The sequence below is a fragment of the Neolamprologus brichardi genome, chromosome 19, assembly GCF_056152115.1.
Source record: "Neolamprologus brichardi isolate AB-2024 chromosome 19, ASM5615211v1, whole genome shotgun sequence".
In the NCBI taxonomy this organism is placed as follows: domain Eukaryota; kingdom Metazoa; phylum Chordata; class Actinopteri; order Cichliformes; family Cichlidae; genus Neolamprologus; species Neolamprologus brichardi.
The window spans coordinates 2,081,034-2,106,300 of record NC_142122.1 but is presented as its reverse complement, the minus strand read 5'-3'; the positions used below and the strand labels follow the sequence as shown (position 1 = coordinate 2,106,300).

The 25,267-nt window shown below is 45.9% G+C and overlaps 1 protein-coding gene and 1 long non-coding RNA gene across 5 annotated transcripts in view; one reads left to right on the top strand and one right to left on the bottom strand.

Moving 5' to 3' along the window:
• col12a1a (collagen, type XII, alpha 1a) overlaps positions 1–25,267 on the top strand; it is a 47,440-nt gene that overhangs the window by 8,894 nt on the left and 13,279 nt on the right. For 2 of the 3 annotated variants that reach the window (XM_035912033.2, XM_035912034.2), the window contains exons 11-48: positions 333–611; positions 692–967; positions 1,058–1,330; positions 6,405–6,674; positions 8,491–8,757; positions 8,873–9,065; positions 9,174–9,298; positions 10,571–10,720; positions 10,819–10,938; positions 11,021–11,185; positions 11,275–11,421; positions 11,694–11,833; positions 12,226–12,355; positions 13,017–13,162; positions 13,666–13,795; positions 13,883–14,019; positions 14,669–14,798; positions 14,888–15,027; positions 15,234–15,366; positions 15,536–15,559; positions 16,251–16,390; positions 18,212–18,341; positions 18,487–18,626; positions 18,705–18,834; positions 20,473–20,615; positions 21,754–21,883; positions 21,982–22,124; positions 22,212–22,341; positions 22,869–22,988; positions 23,113–23,259; positions 23,335–23,451; positions 23,535–23,687; positions 23,791–23,865; positions 23,940–24,079; positions 24,189–24,312; positions 24,412–24,555; positions 24,767–24,931; positions 25,165–25,203. In XM_035912033.2, the coding sequence (XP_035767926.2) occupies positions 333–611; positions 692–967; positions 1,058–1,330; positions 6,405–6,674; positions 8,491–8,757; positions 8,873–9,065; positions 9,174–9,298; positions 10,571–10,720; positions 10,819–10,938; positions 11,021–11,185; positions 11,275–11,421; positions 11,694–11,833; positions 12,226–12,355; positions 13,017–13,162; positions 13,666–13,795; positions 13,883–14,019; positions 14,669–14,798; positions 14,888–15,027; positions 15,234–15,366; positions 15,536–15,559; positions 16,251–16,390; positions 18,212–18,341; positions 18,487–18,626; positions 18,705–18,834; positions 20,473–20,615; positions 21,754–21,883; positions 21,982–22,124; positions 22,212–22,341; positions 22,869–22,988; positions 23,113–23,259; positions 23,335–23,451; positions 23,535–23,687; positions 23,791–23,865; positions 23,940–24,079; positions 24,189–24,312; positions 24,412–24,555; positions 24,767–24,931; positions 25,165–25,203 (5,685 nt within the window). The remainder of the gene's footprint in view (positions 1–332; positions 612–691; positions 968–1,057; positions 1,331–6,404; positions 6,675–8,490; positions 8,758–8,872; positions 9,066–9,173; positions 9,299–10,570; positions 10,721–10,818; positions 10,939–11,020; positions 11,186–11,274; positions 11,422–11,693; positions 11,834–12,225; positions 12,356–13,016; positions 13,163–13,665; positions 13,796–13,882; positions 14,020–14,668; positions 14,799–14,887; positions 15,028–15,233; positions 15,367–15,535; positions 15,560–16,250; positions 16,391–18,211; positions 18,342–18,486; positions 18,627–18,704; positions 18,835–20,472; positions 20,616–21,753; positions 21,884–21,981; positions 22,125–22,211; positions 22,342–22,868; positions 22,989–23,112; positions 23,260–23,334; positions 23,452–23,534; positions 23,688–23,790; positions 23,866–23,939; positions 24,080–24,188; positions 24,313–24,411; positions 24,556–24,766; positions 24,932–25,164; positions 25,204–25,267) is intronic. The other variant, XM_006800622.3, reaches the window with a different exon arrangement.
• On the bottom strand, positions 3,765–7,802 carry LOC118454905 (uncharacterized). 2 transcript variants are annotated; one of them, XR_004843941.2, is made up of 3 exons: positions 7,690–7,802; positions 4,112–4,174; positions 3,765–3,997 (listed from the first exon to the last, which is right to left on the bottom strand). It is a non-coding gene; the product is annotated as an uncharacterized LOC118454905 (long non-coding RNA). The 2 variants fall into 2 exon arrangements; XR_004843940.2 differs by having other exon boundaries at positions 4,112–4,170; positions 7,690–7,796.

Below are 25,267 nucleotides of genomic sequence, written 5' to 3'. Positions count from 1 at the left end.
CCTGAAATGTGACCGCATTTTTAGCCGCTGACGTAGTGGCAAATAGCCAGAGCAGTCATGGAAAAGCTAAACAGAGAAACATATTTTGTAAATTGCTGTCAGACATGGCAAAATTTAATCATTTCATCAGAGTTGCCAATAAACATACCACAAAAACCACGGACGTGCCTCTTGAATGAGCTCGAGTGATACCGAGAGCTGCAGCCCAAAACACTCGACAATCAGCCAGTGTGCTGTCCAGCGCTTCAAGACCTCAACTTTTGAAATCCATATTTGTTAAACTACAGTAGCAGGTGAGGCTCTAACTACCTGACTACCTCTTTGATTTTCAGGTTTGCTTCCACCAAGCGATTTGCGCTTTTCCGAAATTACCTCCCGAAGCTTCCGTGCCACCTGGGTACCTCCTCTTGCCAATGTCTTGTCCTACCTGCTACGTTTCCGCAAGGCGGAAGATGTCACCGGAGACTACATCACCCTGGCGTTGCCCGGCGATACCAACACAGCTGTCCTTCCCCATCTTTATCCCGTCACCACCTATGAAGTCAATGTCTTTGCTCAGTATGAGAAAGGAGACAGTTTCCCTTTGACGGGGGAAGAAACAACTCTCGAAGGTAAGAGGTTTACCTGAATTTAACAGAATGTAATCAAAATGAAAAGACTGAGCATCTAAGATTTGCCTTTTTCTTCTCAGAACAAGGAGCTGTAAGAAATCTACGAGTGACAGAAGAAACAACCAACAGTTTCAAGGTGTCGTGGCAAGCCGCGCCGGGTTCAGTGATCAGATACCACCTGTCCTACGTCCCGCTGAGCGGCACAGGAGAGATACTGCAGGCTCAGACCCTTGGCCCAGAGACCAGCATAGTCCTCCAGGAGCTCTTCCCCATCACTACCTATCGTGTGTCTGTGTCTGCTGAGTACGCATCCGGCCTTGGAAGCGAGATGAAGGTGGATGGAACCACCAAGGAGGGTGAGCGAGGACAACTGCTGACACTATTGTCAAACTGAAGTTTTGAGAAATGTGAATTTTGAGAAACGATCCATTTTGATCTGTTTTCAGTCCACGGCTCTCCCCGTGACCTGCGTGTCTCCGATGAAACAATATCTACGATGAAACTCGCGTGGAGGGCTGCTCCTGGCAATGTTCTTCAATACCGCATTGCCTTCAAACCTGCTGAGGGAGGCGAGAGGAAGGAGATCTCTGTCAAAGGAGACACCACCCAGGCTGTACTGAAGAACCTCCAGCCAGCCACTGAGTATGAGCTGTTTGTCAGCGCTCGCTATTCTTCTGGTTTGGGTGATCCTCTCCTAGGCACAGGAACCACCTTAGAAGGTAAGAGAAGCTGCCATATTGGTACTTTAAAGCCTTTGAAGCAGTCGGATCATGTTTATTTCCAGTGTTTGCAGCATGCTTTGTAGATGTGCTTAGTATTCCCAGCTTAACAGGCCCCCTATTGTGAAACTGCACGCATTTGGGAACTTGTTTCCTGTCCTCTAAAGGTCCCTGCACCAATAAAGTGAAAGTTGTGTAGTACTTTGGAAGGTTGGTGTGAAAAATATGGAATGTGTAAGCGTTCTTTTACCACAGACTCCCCGACACGTCCTCACTCCTAAAGCGTAATATTTTACGCTACGTGACAAATCATCGATATATTACGCTTCCGAGCACCCAACACGTCTCTATGTTACGAGATCCGAAAAATGAGGAAACATGAGAACCGTTTGGAATCAATCTACACATGTATGTTCGTTTTACTTAAATCGGTTTGAAACATCTTTAACCCTTTAAAGCTGGTTAGAGCGGACACGTTTTGCATAACAATTTTTAAATCCCGGTAGCTCTGCAACCACGTGAGCTAGCGCAATAATTTTTTTTGCATATGAAACCGGAGGAGTTGTACTTACATCTTATGCCATCAGCTTGTCCTCGGTCACAGTTTCCTTCCACATATGGCTTTGCAAAAACTGCATACAAAGCGCTTGCATCCGATCAGCTGTTCATAACACTTCCTAGTCCATCAGCGCGAACTATCGCATGTCCGCCATGACCTGCCCGAAACCGGAAGTGACGTCATTTTTGCGGAAATGTAGTTTTTTACCATCAGGGCCTCATGAGCCTATACTGGTGTTTTTAAAAGTTATGTTTGACTTTATGACTTTCTGAGTCGTTTCTGGGATGCTTAGGACTCATATTGCACTGCTGGAAATAGTTTATCTTGATGCACATGCTGCTTTTTGCAAATTTGCACTATAATATTTATTTTTGTTTTTCCTGCAGTGTATAAAAATTGGTGTATTTCAAAAATAAAACTATGAAGACACTCAAAATAAATTTCCTGTGGTGGGAAACTATTTTGTGCAACTTTTTTGTATTTACAGTTTTGAGGGATAAGCCTCTTAAATTTCTCTAGCTAGAAATATATGTTAAAAAAACAAAAACGATTTTCAATTTGTTTGTAGTTTATTGCACTTTTTTGCAATTTATGTAATTACTATGCACTCAATGCAGACATATTATTAAAATTTCGGCTGTAATGGTTGTATTGATGTATAGCAACTTGAAATGCTCCCAAAAATGGCTCCACAGCATGTAAAAATATAATATAAGCTCTGGTGCACTTGGTTCTATGGTAGGTCTTAAAGGGTTAAAGTGCTGGTTAAGGTTAGGGCTGGAATACATGGCTGGACCGTGTATAACCGCGGGAGCATCATTCTACTGGATTTCATCCGTAACCCGGCGCGTAGCATGAGAACGCGGGCGGTCACCTTTCGTGTTCCTCAGAAACGCCTCAGGACTTGACAAATCCTCAGCATATTACGCCTCGGGAGTGAGAACGGGCTGGACTCCCAGCTCGGGGTGACTTTGCCCCATGAAGGCCGTAAGATGGAAATGAGTGGGTGTGGAATGCTTGTAAACCTATGGAATGACTTGGAACTGACTTTGAGAGGCGTATGCTCGCCTGCCGAGACCTTTGCATCTCTGTGACACGTGAATGATTGTGTTAGAGTCGCTCAGCGGGGATGTCTCTCTGTCAGTAATTGCTACTGATTGCAAATTCTGTTTATAAAATCAGAGGAACTTTATTAGTTGTGCATTCAGTTTTATTGGGGAGCTAGCTGTTCTGGCCCAAATTGTGGTTTAAACAGACAATAATTTGAATCTCAATAACGTGTGAAGAGATAGTCTGCTCTTGTTTTGGCCAAACTGTTAATAAAAGGGCAAAAAAGAAAGTAGACTTGGCCGAGTTCACTTATGAGTCCTGTTTGGGTAGTTAAAGATCAGAGAATGAGTTTTGCAGTAATAGAAAAAGCGGGACTGTGTTTTCTTCATCTTGTCGAGTGCCAAGATGAAAATGGCACGGTGGCTGTTTTTCATCACATCCAAGCTGTGCCTCATTTGAATCAGAGTCTTCTCTGAAAGCAATTTAAGCCCTTGGAGATATTAAATAGTACATTTCTTGGTCTTTACAATTATGTTGTTACGTTGAAACCACTGGCGAGGTCCTGCGTGCTGCATATATCTGCTTTTAATAGGCTTCCCAGTGCAGGTTGAATAAGAAGACTCGAGTGCAAAAAAATAACGAAATTTCCGTCTTGAATTTACAACTTCAACAAAGCATTTTTGTGTAAATTTCGGTGACCATAAAAATGTGGATGAAAAGTGGTCTCGTCTTTATTTCTTGCTGTTCCCACACTGACCAGAGAGCCCAGTCTGGATTAAAGTCGTCTCCACAGGTCAAATCTGTGCAGTCAGCCCCACACCCCCACAGGAAAAAGCTCCATGACAAAGCACTCTGTTTAGGCATTTTTTATTAAGCTGTCATGATATCTGCATGCCTAAACACTGATCTCATTGTGTGCCACTCTTTTTGAGTGACCCACTCTGTGAAGTCCATGTAGGCAGAACTGGAAGAAAGTGGCTCACACAAAGGCCTCTCTCATGGCCAACAGAGGACGGTAGACAATACAGAAGCCTTGAGCAGAGCAGAATTAAATCATCCTGAAACGAGTGGGAGCAGAGAGAATGCTTACATCAACGTGTTAAATGTGGATATTATACACTAACTATTTACTTAAGGAGTGGGAGTGTTAGTCGGCATGTGGAAGATGTTACCTGGACCCTGAAAGCTGGATGAGCTGTCTGTCTCGTCTCAGGGAGAGCCGTCTGTTCATCTTCCTCCAGGGTGGGGCAAAGGACAGGCAGGGGCAGAGAGAAAGGCAGAGGGAAAACAGGGTACTTGAAAATGTGAACCACAATGCCTCAGGGTGACCTGGTGGGATAAAGGGCTGTTTCTTCCCTAAGAGGTCAAACGTTCAACCCCTCATTTATCAAATGCTTAACTACCTGCATGACACCTCTGACGTGTTTATGCCACGAAGGACTTTCGAGCTTTGACTTGCACAACAGCTCGGCACCAGGTGAGGTTGTAGCGCTTTGGCTCGCTTTCCTCTTTAACCAATCCCTTTAATGAATTTTGTGCAGTGCCAGACTCTTTGGCGTGCCACATATTTTTTTCCACCACTGTAAAAGTTCCTTTGAGGTAAAAAGAGTAGGGACAGGCAACCCTGGCTGACAGACACTGAAGACTTGATGTTCGTGGCCCACGTGTACGTCTTAGCCGACCAAGAGCAATAAAGCGAAGGAAGCTTGAACCCGGCTGCCAGTGCTGAGATGGCACAATGTATTTCCCCATGTGATTTTGCAGAGAAAGCAAGCGTGCTCAGTCTAGTCAGGTAATATATACAGTGACCCACCTGAGTCTATGTAGCTGCGTAAAATGATTAGGACAGTGCTGGCAGGTTAGATGTGTTTCCTCTGAATTTCTCTTGCCTGCTGGCACGACCGATTTCTTTCAAGTGCAGTCTGCAGTCATTTATATTTTCGAGCTTTAGACGTCGTTGGCTGCAGATGTGAAGGTTATGTCAGCACATGCCCTGCAGGAGATCTCTCAGATGCTCTTCGGTTGTGTCATATGCGGTTTTCTAGACATGGGTGAGGCCTTACTGTTATTTTGTGAGCCGCCCTCATTCCAGATCTTAATTTGAGAGTTCCTCGCCTTGATGGGTAGGATGCTCAGGAGGCGGGTGGGGTGTTATAGAGGCGGCTATAATTCTTCTATTTTGATAGGTGAAACTGTAAACAATGCAACAAGATCTAAACATGTGTTTTGTAACCAAGCACTGAACGACAAACTGTGCAGAAAGGAAGGGAAGCTTGTTTTTTTGCATCGCTGTAGAGGTTTTGCTTGGACTGGAGCATGTGTTTCCCCTTCTCTATAGCTTGTCTGCAAGTGCTGATGAAAAGTGAGCCGCTGTCTGCAGAAACCATTATGTTGTGATTTTTTTTTTTCGCCGTTGGTTCACGCACAGCCGGTAAAGTCAGTCAAGTTCATCTGCTTGGCAAAGATAATTCTTTTGATGGAACAATCTGGGTATTTATGAGCAGCCCACGCTGTTTTCGTGGTATCCATAAATCTGGAACTCTTCATTAATTTGTGGTCGTGGCCGTTGCGCTTGACAAGTGCCTCCTCTCTTTGCTCTCAAGGTGCAGATTTCTGCTTGGCAGGCCCGCCCGGTGCTGTTACTTCCGTTCGCTTTCCAATTCAGCCAGACTGGATGAGTCGCAGGGCCTGAAATCATCATGCATTTCATTTATTGGACTTTTCTTTTCCATTACATTCTTTTCAACTGAATTTTTGCTTTTATTAAATCTCATTTGGTGAGGTTTGATATATGAGGTTTTAGTGGGACCACCCAGCTGGTCAGCTCTGCTCGCCTGCAGTGGGTTAGGTGTCTGAATGAGGATCAGGATCCCGGAGGTTGTGTGGGAGGCTGTGCGTGGCAGCTCATCCTCATCCTCCTGTGATATATTCAGCTCCTCTATATGGCCGCCAGATTGAAGAGCCGTGTCAACACGAGCGTCCCACTCAGCCAGGCGTGCGCTGGCCGCGCGTTGCGAGACGCCACCGCAAAGTTCCCTTGCCTGCCTTTTCTGCAGCTTTCTCCTCTCATGACAGTCTCCTAGGAAAAGAGAGTGAAGGAGAAAAACGGCGAGCGCAGCATCTGCAATTGTAGCAAGCGCACATTTCTGGATCGGGTTTCCTCTGCTTCAATGGAAAATTAAAGAGCTGTCAGGAGAGGTGCTGAGGATATGTGATTAGTTCTGCAGAAGTTTTTCCAACCGTCTCTTATTATGAAGGGAGAAAGCTGTGGGTGCTCAAACACATCCTCAGGGGTTAAGGTGGAGACAGATGAGTGATGTCTGGTGGTTTATCACCGCCATTGTTCATTCTGTCCCTTCCCTCAGATCTTTATATGTCTGCATTAGCAGTACTAACAGCATCTCAGCCCAAAAAGTACTGAATCTTCTATGTCTGATCTACTTCTGCCTTTGAATCCATCCCCAGAGCTCGGCTCACCCAGAGACTTGGTGACCAGCGACGTCACCGACACCAGTTTTGCCGTGTCTTGGACCGCGGCTCCGGGTAACGTTCGTCAGTACAGGGTCAAGTACAAGTCTCTGTTCACTACGGAGTCTGGGGAAGCAGTAATACCAGGAGGCAGCACCACCACAGTTTTGCAGGGTCTCACCCCAGAGACACGCTACGAGGTGTCTGTGTTTGCCGTCTACGGCCATGGAACGGGCCAGCCGTTGGTTGGAGAAGAAACCACAGATGGTAAGTTACTCTTCTTTTTTCTTGGTCTGTTTCGCTTTCTTTGTCCACACTTCATAGGCTTTCTGTAGGAAGACTGAAGGCTTCATCTCGGTCATGCCTAGAAAGTGTGAAGCTAAGTATGTGTGATGTCACCGTAAACACAAAGGGACCTTCAGATATTTTCCCCTCCACCTAAAACACAAACAAAGCCTTTGGGCTTCTTGCATCTGTTAAACTGCAAATACGGTTCAGGAGCATCATCGCTGAGCTTTCTGGGTCAGTGACGCAGGCTTAAAAGCGGTCCAGGAAAAAATAGTGTTGAAAGTGGGATATTGTAAGCTGTAGAAAAAGGGAGCTGTCATCAGCGCTTACTGCTCAGTTCATTCTGTTGAGCTCAGAGATAACGTCATAGCTGATGGCATTCGCCCGAGCCGTAACGAATCTGGAGACTTCACACGCACGTCTTCGAGGCTGTGCATGTATGTTGTATATGTGTGCAGAGGTGATGTCATGTCCAGGACACCTGCACGCACTTTCATGGGAGAGCGGATAGGCCTCACTCATGCTTGGATGAGAAAAGCACATTGAGCAGAAACTTGCACCAGTTGGGAGGATTTTAGTTCAAGTAAAAAAGATTTCAAAGAAAAAGATTTCCAACCACTTTTATTGTTTATTGATTCTGACAAGCAGGACAGGAGGCATACCCACCAAATACAACCATTACGCTGCCCTCACGACACGTGACCATGTGAAGCTAGACAGCTAGCGAACAAAATAGATGAGATCTTCCACACAAGGCTTGCTTTTCTTGCTTTTAATGAAGATCCTTTAAAGCCTTATCCTCTCTCAAGGCTTCTCCTTGCTATTTCTTATTTGTAACAGAAATATACAGAAAGTGAAAATAAATTGCTAGCTAATACACATCTTAATGACAAACTTAAAGATTAGCCTAGCTTAACACGTGCGTTACATTAGCATCGCAGTTAACTCCAGGTAAACACATATAAAAGTTATTTCTGAACATATTAATACTCACAAAGACGAACGTTTCCCAAGGTACAAGCGTGTAGGGCACTTTTAACGTGTACATGAACTCGTTCACTCTTTTAATACTGCCGAAGCACTTTTCACGGCATTAACAGAGAAAATACGTCAAAGATAGGCAAATGACCAGAGCGCTCCCTCGCTCCCATTTGCGCACATACAATACAAAGATCGCTTGTGATAACGATGTCTCACTCTGAGCAAATTTCGAACCCAGACATTTGAACAGTTTTTTAGCATGAATTACTTATAATATTTCTTAACTTTGAACTTATTTATCACTTTGCTTATGTAACTTAATCAGACTATGCACTAACTACTGACTTTTGACCAAAAGGCATAACAAGCATCCTATCTCAAACTTCCCCGGGCCGAAGCGACACGCAGCTAACTTGGATGTGCTTCCCTTTTCCATTAATAAACGTGCTCCTACCGATGCAGAGGGCTCTGAATATTTTCCTTAGCCCATTTCAAATCCTCTGACAATTCACACTTGCCCTTCCTGCAGGGAAAGTAAGAAGCACTCAACAGACACACAAAGAATTTCCTCAAGCTGTCACGGCAAGACATCAAAGTTTGGCGCCCAAAACCTCCTATTAAACACAATCAATCATGTAACTTTGCATCTGTTTAAAGTAAGTTTGTATTCAGACCCGTGGAAAATGAGCCGATGAAAGCTACTGCGAGGTAGCTGACTGCGCCGTTTCCTTAGCAGCAGGAAAGCCTTGGTGATTTGATTCCCCCGGGGCCATCTATTCATCGTTTCTCTCCGATATCTGTTCCTTCGTTGCAGTTTCAGCTGCTGGCAGATCGATCGTCGTCTCAGAGGAGACGGAGAAGTCCATGAAGGTGACGTGGCAGCCGGCACCTGGAAACGTCGTCAACTACCGCGTCACTTACAAGCCACAGGCAGGAGGGCGCCAGCTGGCGGCCAAAGTGCCCGGTGGCACTACCACCACTGTGTTGAGACGCCTTACCCCTCTCACCACTTATGACATCACCGTGGTGCCAGTTTATCGCTCCGGAGAAGGCAAAACAAGGCAAGGGGAAGGAACTACATGTAGGTTGGCCCGTTGTTCACCACACATCATGACACTGTAAATCCAGGCGATTATAAAGTCATTAAAGACCCTCCACATCTGCCCCCATCAGTCTGTGTATTCCTTCCCCTCCAGTAACACCTTACAAAGGCCCGAGGAACCTCCAGACTTCAGAGCCCACCAAGACCAGTTTCCGTGTAACCTGGGACCACGCTCCCGGTGACGTTAGGGGCTACAAAGTCACTTACCACCCTGTCGAGGATGACATCGACCTGGGGCAACTTCTGGTTGGTCCCTATGATAACACCGTGGTGCTGGAAGAACTCAGGTTTGTCCCACTTTTTAGTGTTTTTACGGTTTATTATCAGACTCGTTTGGACTTTGGACAATGTTCTCCTGCATATTTTGTAATGAAAGTTGTTTTTTGGGTTGACAGAGCTGGTACCAAATACACAGTGAGTGTGTTCGGTATGTTTGAAGGAGGGGAGAGCATGCCGTTGGCTGGAGAGGAGTACACCACCTACTCTGATGCACCTGATCCTCCAAATTTTGACACGCCAAGTAATATTACCCACATATATGTGATGTACATTGCACACGGTCATTGTAAGAATAAGAGGAGGCGCAGAGCACGTTCTATGCAGAAACTGTCTCGGGCGAAGCAAATGAAATAGTCTTAGTCATTCTGTTACTGTATCTGTCGTCCTGTTTAAGTCAGCGTCTCCAGTATGTTTTGTTTCTCTGTCAAACATCGGCGAGTGTGTCACATATTACATTTTTGTTTGGGGGAAAAAGCCATCTGTAAATCCAAACCACATAAAAGCCGAATACCTTTCTTTAAAGCGAATTGTACAGATGTAATGGCAACTCCATCTGCCTGCCCTTTCCCTGCTTTCTTCGCCGTGTCACTTTGGGCTTCCGCTTTTTATTTCCAGTCCGGCCAGCGGAGATATGAGCCGTGCGTGTATAATCTGTTTGCACTTATAAAACGTTTTACTATCCGGTGAGTCAGAGCGTGGCAGGCAGCAAGTGTGAGACGAGGAAAGAAGTTGTGTTTGCTGCGAGGAAAGGTCAGCGCGATCAGTTAGCTGCAAGCCCTTTCCTAAAAAGGAGGCAGATGTAGACTCGGCGAGGTGACATAATCAGCGTTTCGAGTAAATGTAAGTGTCTGCACATTAAAGGCACTTAATCCTGGATCTTTATTGTTACAAACTATTTCAAATGACTTTAGACAATCATATTTTACCTCCACATACCACTTCTTGGGCTTTTTGCTCACAGATTGGAGATGTTGTGTGTACTTGTAATGTGTAAAATCATGTAACCTGTTTTCAGTTGCAGGCTGCAGCAGTTAGTGCGACATCTGCAGCTCTCTTTTAGGCACAGAGGATTGGATGACTTCCTTTTCATCACACAGGTGTTTGGAAAACAGGATGTGAATGTTTCCTCGCTGCTCTGCAGGGCACAATAATCTCCTCAGCGGAGGCCTTTAATATAAAGGGCACATTCTCCTGGGAGTACCCCGTGGATGTGAAAGAATTACTGCCTCCACATGCTGCCGAGTGAAGAAGATCATAATTATACCACCTGGAAAATAATTGTTATCCACCGAGGGATGGAAGAAAGAGCAGAATTATTTGTTGCGTGCATGTGGAGATTGTTTGTTAAGCTTTCAGGAAATTGTTTGGATTTTTGTGGAAATTTATTGCCGTCAGCTCTTCTTTCCTCCCTTCTTTTCTTCTCACACGTCCTTAAAAGCTCTTCCACCATTACACTTGAGCATTTTTGATTATATTTGAACCTCATGTGACACGTGAACCTCTGCCCCGTCAGATACGATGTGTAGGACCAATGCTCAGGCTGACATTGTGCTTCTGGTGGACGGCTCCTGGAGTATCGGACGTCTGAACTTCAAGACTATTCGTGCCTTCATTGCACGTATGGTGGGCGTCTTTGACATCGGCCCTGATCGGGTCCAAATCGGTGCGTTGAATCAAAATAAGAATGATAAAGTATGTATTTGCTAACACAGCAACAAAGGTTTTCTTTGAGGTGCTCTAACTAAGATTTGGCTTCTTTAGGGCTCGCTCAGTACAGCGGAGACCCAAAGACCGAATGGCACTTGAATGCTCACCGAACCCGAGAGTCTCTCCTGGATGCTGTGTCCAACCTGCCCTACAAGGGAGGAAACACCCTGACAGGTGATTCTCTTCGTTTCTGACCGTTTTGCTTTAATAGACGTAAACGAGCATTTCGAATTACTCTGTGTCTTCTTCGTGGCAGGTCTGGCTTTGAACTACATCCTCCAGAACAATTTCAAAGAGGACGTCGGGATGCGTCCCAGCGCTCGAAAGATTGGCGTCTTGATCACTGACGGAAAATCGCAGGATGACGTCATTGCCCACTCTCAAAACTTGCGCAATCAGGGCATTGAGCTCTATGCCATCGGTAAGCAAAGACTAGTGCAGTTAATTTGTGCTTTTCCTGCCTCTAAAAAGCTGCTGCTGACCCTCGACCCTTGTGTCATTGTTATTTAGGTATTAAGAATGCAGACGAGAACGAGCTGAGGTCCATCGCCTCTGAGCCGAATGAAATTCACATGTACAACGTGGCCGATTTCTCCTTCCTGCTGGACATTGTGGACCGAGTTTCTGACAACCTGTGTAACAGTGTCAAAGGGCCAGGTGTGTGAAGTCCCAGGTGTTTGATAAGCAGGATAATTATAGTGGACAGCATCCTCATGAAAAAGCCACATTAGATGCAAAGAACGACCCCGTAGGACTTCTTAGTACATGAGCATCATTTACTCCCTCATACGTGGAAAAGCTATAAAGTTATGAAATGAGAAAGTTGTCCAGTTTCAGAGCTTTTCACTACATATAATTCACCTTAAATCAGTGATTTAGAGTTAATTATACGCAGCAGTTTCAAGCTTTCTATGATTGCATCTTAACAGGAGGCGCTCCCGATGCACCCACTAATCTGGTGACATCAGAAGTGACTCACCAGTCCTTCAGAGTCACCTGGGACGGCCCCGACGACCAACCAGAAAAGTACCGTGTGGAGTACAGGACTTTATCGGGAGCCCCACAACAGGTATTTGCCAAAAACACCAAAAAACTTGCTCTGCAAGTAATTGTAGTGCAGTATGTGAGTGTTAATGCTGCCCTGATGCTACTGGGAAACAACTTCTATTTCCAGCCACCTGTTTGTGTTGGCTTCTTGCTGTTTGGGTGTCTGATTACACTGCAGCTCGACACAAGGAAACAAAAACAGTCTGAAACAAATATGCAGAAGTTTGTTCTTCTGCAGCTCCCAGGGTTTGCTTGAATAGTGAACATTGTGGATGTGTTTATAGATGGTGAGGTTGACCTTTAGCCTTGTAAAAATCTACAGATTGTTTTCTGGGATTGATTGGAAATGTCTGTGAAGATATTCACAGTTCTGGTGAACTTCATCAATCCTCTGATCCTCCTGTCTGTTATCAGGTGATCGTGGACGGCAGTCGGACCACTGTGGTGCTCCAGAGGCTGAACCCTCTCACACAGTACCTGGTCAGCGTCTACTCCGTGGTGGGAGAGGAGAGCAGTGACGCTTTGGATGGAAAAGAGACCACACGTATGTCCCACCTCAGCTCACTGAAAGAGACTAAAACTCCAAACATAATGTTAACCTAACTCTGTAAACAGCGCTGCATATGACACTAGTAAAAATGAGCTAAATCGGTATGTGACGATGAACTGCAGATGTGACCATATTTTACTGCACTTACTTAGAGAAGCATGCTCTTAAGTGGTTATCATTTAGAGTCTAACTCAAACAGACCTTTCGCGCTATTAGGAAAGCCAGATAAATGGGGCTCTGAGAGAGCTACGCTTTCAATTCGAGCAGACTCTGGTGCTCTCACGAACCCTGAGTCTTTGCTTTACGAGCAGTTGCCCTTTGAGTCAGCCGCCATCACGCAATCTCTCCAGCACGGTTGCGTAACACAAACCTAATGCAACTCAGAGACTGTAATTCGTGTGTGGTCTCCATTAATAAAAGGTTTAAAGGATATATATACACATATATACGCACCTTGTTTATGTGGCTGCAAAAAGATGAAAGTACCAAATCTGGATTAGATGCAAATTAAGAGATTAAATTTGGTTTTAGGTCCAAATTTGAAAGAAAGATTATATAGTGTAAATGCAAACTTTATGCAATCAAAAAATTAATTATAATTGTGGCTATACAAATGCAGTGGTTAACAAGTATTTGCCGTTTCCTGGTTTTCCAGTTCCCCTGAGTGCCGTGAGGAGGATGGACATTTACGATCAGCAGGTCACCACCATGAGAGTGAGATGGGAAAGGGCACCGGGAGCCACAGGCTACATGCTGCTCTACAGCGCCATCAATGCCACGCAGCCCACTACAGAGCAGGAGGTAAGATCCATTCTGGGAAACCAGAAGGCATCCAGCCAATCAGCTGTGGATAGAACTGAACTGGACACATTCACATGTGTTTGTAGGTTCATAACGCGAAGGCCTGCTCGCATACACGAGCACCAAACACACGCAGCACCTCGCTAAAAGCACAAAGTGACCTGCTGTCAGCAGTTTTGACCGAGTGCAGATGTCACACATTGAAATAACTTTTTACAAAGACCCCAGTGTTTGCCTCGTCACTCAGCAGCAAGGCAACAGGAACAAATACAAAGAAACATTGTCAGCCGCAGAGGGGTGGCTGAACCATGAGCTCACTCTGCCAAGGGAACATCATCATCATTTCTTCATGAGGTGTCAACCCCAGTGGGGCAAACCCAGATGCAGCAGATGTGCTCCAGCCGGAGTATTTCTCCTCACCACATTTCCCAGCCACCGAGGAGTCCCCCTCATCTGCTTCCCCTCTCAACCTGTGTTGTTTGTTTGGTTTGGTCCGCTTCCAGATCAGAGTGGGCGGCGACACAACCGACGTCCAGCTGGTAAAGTTGCTCCCCAACACGGCCTACACGCTTTCCCTATTTGCCCTCCACGGAGAATCAGCCAGCGAACCACTGACCAAGCAGGGAGTCACATGTTCGTAACCAGCCTATCATTTCAATGTTTCAGCACAAATTCAGAGTCATTTTTGATGAACTAACAGAGCTTTTAACTCATGTGCAGTGCCCATGCCACCTGCGGGAGAACTGAGGGTTCGGGATATTACCCACAGCACCATGACGCTTGACTGGGATGCTGCTCCCGGTCCCGTTCGCAAGTACCTCATCACCTATAAGCCTGAGAATGGAGATGCAAAAGAAGTGAGTTCGTCTTTCCTTTCATGGTATTAGAACCGCTGTTATGGCCAGTCCCTTCCTGCTATTGCAGAACCTCTTGTCTGTTATAGTCATTAGGATTTATGATGATTAAGTTATTGGATATTTCTCGACTGATCCGTTATCACATTGTGGAGATTGCAGCTGTTTGAGTGGACATCAGGGGATTTTCTGGAGTCTAAAGAAATATTATGAAACTCCCTAAATGTGATTTTGCAAGGCTGGTTCTGGTACTGGGGACTGGAGGAATACTTTACGGTTGCATGTCTCCATGTGGGAGTTGTTGGGCTACAGAAGCACACTCTGCAGGAAGTGAAGATTAAGGTGCTCTAAAGGTGGAAACACACTGAGCTGCAGATATGTGATGCAGCACAGAGACGTGGCGCCACTAACAGCATCTTAACTTTTAGTTAACGAGTGAAACCAAGAGCACGAAGTATTTCGTGTGTTTAGTTTCTTCCTGTTTGCTTTAGTGTTATACCTGCTGGTCACACGTGCTACCGGTTTCATGAGCTGCAGATTAGTGAGGTCACCAGAATTCTTTTCCAAACGCCCATAGTGATTCTTAAGCGCTATATATTCTTTATTGATACTGTATAATAACATTTAACAACTGTGTTTTATTGTTCTACAGCTGGAAGTGGGAGGACGTGTGACCAGCAGACAGTTGGATAACCTGATCTCGCAGACCGAGTATGCTTTAGCTGTTACTCCAGTCTACGACGAAGGTCCCGGACAGCCGATGCTGGGAGAGGGCATCACAGGTCAGAATCGTTACCATGGCACCGACCCCGTTTGCTGCTTCTGAACGAGATGGAGATCATAATTGCGTTTTCTTTCCTCCGCTCTAAAGATGTGGTTCCAGCACCAAAGAACCTGCGATTCACAGACGTCACGCATACCAGCTTCATAGCTCACTGGGAGCATGGAGCGCCTGACGTGGCTCTGTACCGCATTGGCTGGGTTAAGAAGGGAGATAGCAACATCCAATACGTAAGAGAAAACCAGATGTCTGGGATGTTTATATTAGGAATAAATCATGCAGGTATTTCACGATGAGTCCCGCAGTAGGCGTTTGGCGTTGCTCAGGAAAGACCTCCGGTGGAGGCAGGGAGAACATCTAAAAAACAGACTATGGATTTTACATGGCTTACATTTGGTTTTTATTGGCTAAACCGTCTTTGTGTTTTCCTCATCAGGCCATTCTGAACAACGATGAGACGACCCACCTCCTGGAGAACTTGGAGTCGGACACGCCCTACGACGTGTCCGTCACTGCGATCTACCCGGATGAGTCGGAGAGCGAGGACCTGCTAGGCACCGAGAGGACATGTAAGACGCACACAGTGATGACGACTCAGTAATAACTCTAGTTAACACTGTATGCTTAGATTATTTGTCACAGTTTCTCTTCTTTTGGTGTTAATTTTGCATTTTGTTGTTGTGTGAAGTGTTCGATTGAGGGTTTGCCCATTATGCCTTTCTATTTCTGCCTCTATAGTGCGCCGTCAAAATGGTTCCCCACGTAAGTGTGTTCGTAACAAAGCAAAGGGATGCTTTTTCTTTCAAGTGACAAAAGCATGTTTTATTGTTGCAACCAGTCATCAGAACCGTTGTTCACTGGACAACTGTTATTTCATCATCAAGCAAGACCCTTAACCCATCCATCGCTCCAGTGGTGCTGATGCTGTCACAGCCCGGTTTTATTCTTACGTGTTTGTCTGTCTGCGTTTGTCCGCGCCATCATCCCACGGCTTCTTCATGTCCTTACTCGGTTACATGAAACGGCTGGATGGAGTTCCACCATGCATGCCTGGCAAAACAAGGATTTCAATCCCTGTTTTCAAAGCCCATCCCATCAGCCATCATCAGTCATCCATCCATGTTCATTCATTCATCCATGCATTTGTCATTCATCATCATCATCATCATCCTCCATCTATTGTCCGTCAAGAGACACCTGCTTGAGAAAAGACGAAGAGCGACTGTCTTTTCTTTTTTAAAGCTGCAGTCCTGTTTAACGCTCATTGCTCGATTTTCTGTCAATCATAAACAAAAAGGTAGAAAATTAACTGGCATCTGAACTCAAATCAGCCAATAATCTCAAGGACTGTGTCTTTAAAAGATATTTCAGTGATATTTTCAAAGGAAACCGTATAACTGCTGTTGACGTAGCTTTAACTGTCACATATGTGCTTGCCTGTTGCACTGTGCAGTGTCTCCTCCATCGCCCACCAACCTGGTTGTGTACAATGAAACCACCACCACTCTGAACGCCATGTGGACTCCACCGGCGGGCCGTGTCCAGAACTACAAGATTTCTTACGTCCCCACATCTGGAGGCAGGATTCAGACCGTAAGTCACACAACAGTTAGCTCGTGTTTGTCAGTGTTTAGCAGCAGTGACAGGCTTTAATATTTTAGCTAGTGTCTCCTTTCTTTTCATCTCCTTCTCAGTCTCGTTTTAATAATCCAGACAACTGCGGTTTATAGTTTATGGCTTTAACTCAGTCGGTGGATTTGTTTCTTCCTCCACAGCAACTTTGCTTCCAAGAAATCTATACAGCTGTGCCATCAGTGTTCAATTATTTGAGTTTATTCCGAGTCAAATCTCATAATCTGTTGTTTGGATACAGCGGCATTAGTGTGGACAAAACCTTTCCTACTCTTTCCTCAGTATTTCCTGACGCTGCAGACTGTCTCCCGCTGGTCGTGCATTTTTGGCCGTCTCGCTGAATTTTCAAAAGTCTTTCTGGATGACAGCTGAAGTTTTGGTTTCAATTTTCTGTCAGAGCTTCCACGAGCAAGAATTAAAACGAGAACCAGAAGCCTGAGGACGAGCAAATATCTACACACGAGATTTCATGCTGATGCGAAGCGTCTGATCGTTCACGCTTTCTGTTTATTTATGAGATTAAAAGAGATCAAACTTCCATCCATCCATTCGCTTCCGCTTATCCTTTTCAGGGTCGCGGGGGGCGCTGGAGCCTATCCCAGCTGTCATAGGCGAGAGGCGGGGTACACCCTGGACAGGTCGCCAGTCTGTCGCAGGGCCAACACACAGGGACAGACAACCATTCGCACTCACATTCACTCGCACATTCACACCTAGTGGCCATTTGGATTATCCAGTTAACCAATTAACCTATCCCCACAAGCTGCATGTCTTTGGACGGTGGGAGGAAGCCGGAGAGAATCCACGCAAACACGGGGAGAACATGCAAACTCCACACAGAAAGACCCCGGCCTGATGTTGGAATTGAACTCAGGACCTTCTTGCTGTGCGGCAACAGTGCTAACCACCGTGCTGCCCGAGATCAAACTTGAACATCTTAAAAAAAAGTTCAGATGTTTGAAGTTGGAGTCCGGTCACTGGTGTCAGATATTATCCTGCAGATCAAGTTTAAAGTGCTGCCGTGCACTGGTCCTTCACATTTGTCACCTTTTAACAGGTGCAATCCAGAATTGGTCACTTTAGGAAGTTCATCAAACTGTTTGCATGTTTAAAATACGGCTCAGGTGAGGTTTCTTCTTTTGGTCCTCAATGAAACGTAATTGTGCTGATGGAAAAGTGGACGCTTACCCAGGTCGTGTTGGTTCAGTGTCCGGATTTCGACGTAACCTTGAGTTTAAAAAAAATAAGTGTGTTTTTTGGAAATGGGCTGCACACATTTTGTACTTAAAGAAGAAAAAACTGTCGCAGTGCCAAATAAAAAAAATACTAAGTGCCGTCTTGACCCGAAACGCAGTGATAAAACAAATCCAGCAAATGCAAACAGACACACACTCGCTAAGAATATTTACTCCTTATAGCAAAAGCCAACAGCCTTGCAGTAAATCCATCATTAGTCACAACAAGACATCTGACTGTTTCCACCATTAGCGGACATATTTACCTTGGCCGCTGTACTTATGCTAACCGTGTCCAAAACCACTCCGAGCATTCCTCCTGGAAGCTTTCAGGTAGAATTCTTTCCATCAGGTTATCAATCTGAGAAACCCCGCAGAGGATACTTTATTCCATCTAAAACAGAGGAAGTACCTCCTCCTCAGCACATAAAAGCTGCAGAGTTGTTTTTAAAGCTACAGCAAAAGAGACGGGAAATGCAGAATATTTTAAGCCAAGTGAAATTTACTAAACTAGTGAACTATTTTTCATTTGTTGTTCCCCAACTAGACCCAGGTTGGAGGAAAGAAGACTACAGTCCTGCTTCCTAAGCTGACGCCTGACACCGAGTACACCATCGGCGTGGTGGCAGTCTATGCCAAAGGAGTTAGCGGACCGCTGGAGGGCATCGGAAAGACCAGTGAGTTGTGAACAAATATGACAGCCAAGTCTTGGATATATGAATACATCACACTCATGGAAAGTCTCTCAGTTTAAAAAAGCTCACACATGGTGTTCAGCCTTGTTGCTCGATGCAACGTTATCACATCTTTATGTTATTCCAGAGCCTCTGGGTGGTGTTAGGAACCTGCGGGTGACTGACCCCACCACCAGCACCCTGACCGTCCAGTGGGAGCCTGCCGAGGGGAGCGTCCGTCAGTACAGGATCTTCTATGTGCCTGCAGCTGGAGGAGTGGAAGACATGGTAAGCAAGACATTAACAACGACATTCAGCCATCTCCAGTGGAACAACCCCGACATGCTGTGTTGTATTTCTGCACAGGCGCAGGTATCAGGCAGTACCTACAGTACCGTCCTGAAGAACTTGGATTCTGATACCGTGTACACTGTGGCTGTGGTTCCCGTATATGCTGCTGGAGAAGGACAGCGCATGTCTGAGAACGGCAAAACATGTAAGCACTGCACGCATGCAACCTCTGCTGTAGGTAACGAGATCCACTGCAGATCCACGCGAGGTCGTTAGGCAGCGACAGCGACCTCTGTGTCATCGGGGTATAGAAGAAGACCAAGAAGAAGACCTGTGAATGAGATGCCGTGAAGTGGCAGTGGGATTTATTTTCCAGTCTATCCGGAATGAACCGAGTGGCCTCGGCTGCTGGCCCGCTGTGTCAGAAACCGTCAATAAGGCAGCCAGTTGTAATTGATTTGTTTCAAATATATCATCCAAATCCTCTGAAAATCTGCAATCCAGCGAGCTCAAATTCCATCTCCTTCTCCAGAAGTGAAAAAATACTTGAATAAGTCTGAACTGGGGTACCCGCAATTACCCGACGTCCCGGGTACGAAAAACGTCCATCAGAGAGAGCATTCAGCTGACTCGCTGGGCTGAGCTTTAACCCTTACCTGCAAACTGGAGCTTAAAGCTTAAATAAATGACAGCATTGAGCTCAGTCAGCTTAGTTTGAGTGAACATCGGTTTTCCAGTTTCTCCCACAGCTGAACCACCGAACTCTGCTGGGAATTAGTCAGCATTTTGTGGGGTGATTGCGCAGGAAGGAATTCCTCTGGCCTGGCAGCACTATAATGGTGTCTCCTCTCTCTTTACTGTAATATTGTCCATTTATAGGTTGAAGGGGAGGCTAGCGGTCAGGGTAATGGCGGGGCTGGGGTGTTTGGCTCCTCTCTGGGAAAAAGAAACAGGGGCTTTGAAATGAATAGAGAGCATTATATGTATAATTGCTCCCAGCCTGCTTCGCTGGGGTCATGCGCCGTGCCAGCTACTGTTACCCCCATTTTCCCTTCTGTAGCAATAGTTCGTCATGTTCAGTGGCTTTTCAGTGGACATGTCAAAGCTCACGCTGCCTGTGTACATATATTTATGTTCATTAACGTCAAGCCTTGAATCGGCTCTCGTCTGATTCAACCGTTCGAGCTAACGAGCTGCTCGGCGAGCATTCACAGCATCTTAAAAGTAACAAGCGTTGGTCTGTAAAACATTTAAAGTACGGAAGCTTGCTTACTTTTTTTCTCCTGCGTTTATGGGGTTATAATTAAGAGCAGCACAAATCCTCCAAACATCTGCTTTGGTTTTTTAGAAGTCTAGCTTCACACAGAGCTGCACATAGGCCTTTCTGTATCCTTTTCATTAACCTTCAGGGCACTGACAGGAAGTGCCCTGTTGATAGCTGTATTGTTAAATAGCATCCTAAACTCGTCTCTGTTGGCTGCTGGGGGAGTTTTACTGGAGAGTTCTCATGTTGTCCTGTTCTGGACACTAAATGAGTCCAGATGATTTATAAACTGAGACAAAGGGAGGATGACTGGACTACAGGAGATTCACAGAGGTGTTATTTAGATGCTCGTAAATACTCCAGATGAAAAGATTTACCAGTACTGGAACCCCAGTTATGCATTTGTGCTTCATTCTTATGGGTTTTGTTTAATTGTTGTTATTTTTTAGCCTTAATTTATTGCCACTCCCCTCCACACATTATTCTCTGTTCATTTTTGCAGCCTTTCCTTTCTGTTCGTCCTCGTTCTCTTGCCCCTCTTTAATTCCTTCTTACCAAACAATATTCCTGTCCCTGCAGTGGAGCGCAGCCCCGTCAGAAACATCCAGGTTTACAACCCCACCACCAACACTTTGAACGTTCGCTGGGAAGCTGCCACAGGTCCAGTCCAGCAGTACCGGGTGGTCTACTCTCCTTTGAACGGTGCCAAGCCTTCAGAATCAGTGAGTTTCCAACTGCTGTGTGGGAATGGCTGATGCGTAAATTATATTATTAGATTATACTTGAGAAAACTAACCGAGAGCAGGTTTATTTCTAATGCCTTCAATCATACAGAATGCACACAAATATTGAGGATCACCACACGGAGCTGGAAGTGGGAGCATTTGCAGTTTACCGTGCAGTTACTTTTAAAAGCACTCGGTCTGCTCACCAAACGCATTGGTGTGAGCGTGTTTGCATGTGTGGATTGTTTTCTGTAAAGAAGTGCTTGAGTTTCAAACACGTTCATTAAAGCAGAAATTCTTTAGCTGCAGCTCCCGCTCTCTCCGTGCTGTGTGCCATCTGGCATCACAGTGCCCACATCTTCATATGTTAAAGATTTCTGAGCAGCTCAAAGAATCCATAAAAACTTTTAAAGCGTCTCTTTGCATCAGCTTTCTTCAACATCCATGCCAGATGGACTGCACCACTAGTTTCTTCACTGGGTCGCTAACGACAGAGTCTTTAAGAAAGTGATAGAAATTCCAGCGTATTGATAAAGACATGCACTCAGCTTTCTGTTTCCCCCTTTTGGTCAGCACGTTTAGGACAGGATCGTGCCCTTTGCATGGCCAGAGCTAATTATGCGTCTCAGTGGCAGTGTGGCCTGTTTCAGCCAGCGCCACCAAATCCAACGCCAGCTGGAAATTTGCAGCATAGCTTTTTAGCTTCATCATCATTGGCTGCTGAGTCCTGAGCCTAAGTTTGACCAGGAGACACTGTGGCGTGATTCAGACACCCACAAACATGTTTGAACCTCCACCAGGCCAGAGCCCTCATGGAGCTGACCTTAGCCTGTGCAGATAACCGCTCTGAGGCTAAGGACACACGATCAGCTGTCACCTCCATCAGTGCTGGCTGTCACCCACCCAGCCCCCTTTTCGGTCCTTTTTTAAACCACTAGCACACCTCTGAACATCAAAGGACTGTTTGGCTCTTCCTTTCACTGCTGCTGACAACAAGGAGCCATTCAGTAAAAGGCAGGTGTAGAAAACAAGCAGCTGCCAGACGAGAGGGGCGGAGTCTGTGGCTGCGTGAATGTTGGATTTGGCCCTTTGGTGCATGTGTGCATAAAAGCTCACTTATTTTGTGTCTGCACAGATTCTGGTACCAGGGTCGACCACCACAGCCTTGTTGCAGCAGCTGCTTCCAAACACTGATTACAATGTGGGAGTTGTTGCTCTGTACAGCGACGGTGAAGGACCTGCTGTCAGTGATGAAGGAAAGACATGTAAGAACCCGGGCCGGTGTGTTTTGTTAGCAGCTCTGAGACGCGCAGTTTTCAACAAAAATGCAAAAACATGTTCTTCTTCCCGTTTCTGCGCTCAGTGCCCCGAAGTGCCCCGAGGAACCTGCGCGTATACGACCCCACCACCACTACCCTCTCCGTCAACTGGGACCATGCAGACGGTCCTGTCATGGAGTACCGCATCACCTACGCCCAGATCACAGGAGACCCGATTGAGGCATATGTGAGCATATTTATAATTCGACAGCGATGTTTTTGTGGCAATAATAGCAACGGCACTTGTTTATGCATCCAATTCTTCTGCTTGTAGACGACAGTGCCAGGAAACCGAAACAACGTGATCCTGCAGAACCTGGACCCGGACACGCCGTATAACATCAAAGTGACCGCCATCTATGCTGATGGAGCAGGAGGAGAGGTGGATGGTGACGGACGCACAGGTACAAGCTGTTCCATCTGTGCGAGCCTGTGAGAGTCTTTGTTCAATAAGCGAGCGTTATTGATCAGCGGCGAGCAGAAAATCCGAACGGACTGATTCACTAATGAGGTTCCTGAGGAACTGAACATTATACCAAACGTGGAATAAGTGATATTGTTGACTTTTAAAGAAAGCCAAAATCCTGAGCTGCCTGCACTCCAGTGAAGGAGATCGTATCCTCGTAGTGCTGGCCACAGTCTTGCCTAACTTTGCTTCTCAAACAAAAGAAACACTATTGCGTATCGTAATGCCGCTCCGCTCATTCATGCAGATTATTATTGTTATTATGATTTTTTTTACTTTCTTTCATGTGCTGGAATTTATCATCCCGCTAATCGCACATTAGAATATTTCACTCAATGTTATTATGAGCAGTGATGCAGAAATTACCCAGCTGCTGATGGATCACCAAAGCTCAGATCCTGTGCGTCCCATTACAGCGAACCTTATCCTGTGTTGACTGCGCCGCTCTGTCTTTGCTTCCTGCAGTGGGAATGCTCGGCCCCAGGAATCTGCGTGTTTCTGATGAGTGGTACACCCGCTTCAGGGTGTCCTGGGACCCCGCCCCCTCCAGGGTTAACGGATACAAGATTATCTACCAACCTGAGGGTACGGACATGCTTTTGCATGGATCAAAAACTACATATCATTGTTTTTTTTCTAGTTGTATGAGTTGTTACTAGACAAAAAGCCTCACTGCTTACATGTAAGTCATATTAATGTTGCTTTTCAGGCTCGGATGAGTCCATGGAGGTGTCTGTTGGAGATGTAACCTCCCACCAGCTCCATAACCTGAAGCCTGGAACCACCTATGACCTGAAGGTGTTGGCACAGTACAACACGGGTGACAGTGCACCTTTGGTCGGTCAAGGCACCACCTGTAAGTATGCTGCTACCTGATGGTCGACGTTTGGATCGGATGGATTTGTAATGAGCTGCGTTTGCTTGTCTTTAGTGTATCTGAACGTGACGGACTTGAACACCTACAACGTTGGCTACGACTCCTTCTGCCTCCGATGGGCCCCTCACAGAGCAGCCACCTCTTACAGACTCAAAGTCAATCCTTTTGATAGTAAGTTCAGTTCACCCGGTTACACGTCACGGTAACGTTTTAGACTTAGTTGCTAAGTCGCTCTCGTCTCTCGTCTCCTTTAGCCTCCAAGAGCGGGGCTCAGGAGATCACCGTCAGAGGCTCAGAGAACAGTTACTGCTTTGACGGCTTAACCCCGGACACTCTTTACAACGCCACCGTGTACACGCAAACGCCCAACCTCGAGGGACCCGGAGTCAGTGTCAAAGAGAGGACGTGTAAGGAAAAGGCTGCTGCTGGAACTTCCTGTTTCTTTGATGCAAAGATATCATTTTACCAGCTATGATGAATTCATACATGTGATTCTTTCTTGCGTTGCAGTGGTTAAACCCACCCCAGTGCCAACAGAGGCTCCCACTCCTCCTCCTCCAGCAACAGTCCCACCTGCGTTAGATGGTGAGGATAGCTTTAATCAATATTACTTTGTCCAGGCGCGATCAGCCTCTAACGCTGCTTCACCTGCATCGCAGTGTGCAAAGGTGCCAAGGCCGACCTGGTCTTCCTGATTGATGGTTCCTGGAGTATTGGAGACGACAGCTTCAGTAAAGTCCTCCAGTTTGTTACGAGCATGACTGCAGCCTTCGATGTCATCAGCCCTAAAGGCATGCAGGTCAGCTGATGTTTCGGTGGCTTCTTAAAAAATAAAAATCATGCATATATTTCCTAATATCTGTGTTCACTGTTGTCACCATCCTCTTATTTTTGTTCTCGGTGAACAGGTTTCATTTGTGCAGTACAGCGATGACGCCAAGACCGAGTTCAAACTGAACACCTACCACGACAAAGGCATCGTGATCTCAGCTCTGCAGGGCGTCCGCTACAGAGGAGGCAACACCAAGACAGGTGAAGCTCTGGGGAAAAAAAGCTGCAAACTTAAAGTTCTGACTGTAGTGAACGTTTGAGGTTCGATGGTCTTCTCCTCACGTTTTCTTCTTCATCCAGGCATTGCTTTGAAGCACGTCTATGAGAAGGTGTTCACCTCAGACAACGGCATGAGGAGGAACGTCCCGAAGGTGCTGGTGGTCGTCACGGACGGACGCTCCCAGGATGAGGTCAAGAAGAGTGCAGAGAAGCTGCAGCATTCTGGTATGTGTGGAAATATGAATCACTGACTCGTGTGTTTGCAGAAGAAGTAAAACAGGGGAAGCATTTGCTCCTGAACGTCGATTTAGTTCATCTGAACCAGACTTTATGGCCTGTTTAACAAACTCTTGTATTAAACCCCGCAGTGGGTTTTTGTTGCAGACTTAACAATGCTCTTTGTTTATTTTTGTGTGTTTGTGTTTTGCACCGACAGGCTACAGCGTGTTTGTGGTCGGAGTGGCCGACGTGGATATAAGCGAGCTGAGAAGCATCGGCAGCAAGCCCAGCGAGAGACACGTGTTTGTGGTCGACGACTACGACGCTTTTGCCAAAATCCAGGACAACCTGATCACCTTCATTTGTGAAACAGCCACTTCCAGTAAGATTCACGTATCAGAAAACAACAACTAAAGTTTAGTTTCACTCGCAGGCGCAGACAAAAACTTTATTAGACGGGTTGATTAGTGAACGGCGGAGTTAAGGGGAAGCTCTCCCTTTGTCGTGCGCTCCTACTGATCCTTTGCCTGGGGAAATATATAAAGGGATATAAATCACATTCTTTCTGCCGTAATCTGTTTTTCCAACTCCTTGTATCTTTTCGTTGTGTCTCAGCTTGCCCTCTGATCTACATCAATGGATTCACCACGCCTGGTAAGCACACAACATCACCATGCAGTGTACACAGCAGATAATCCCTGCAGAGTTTGTTGACATT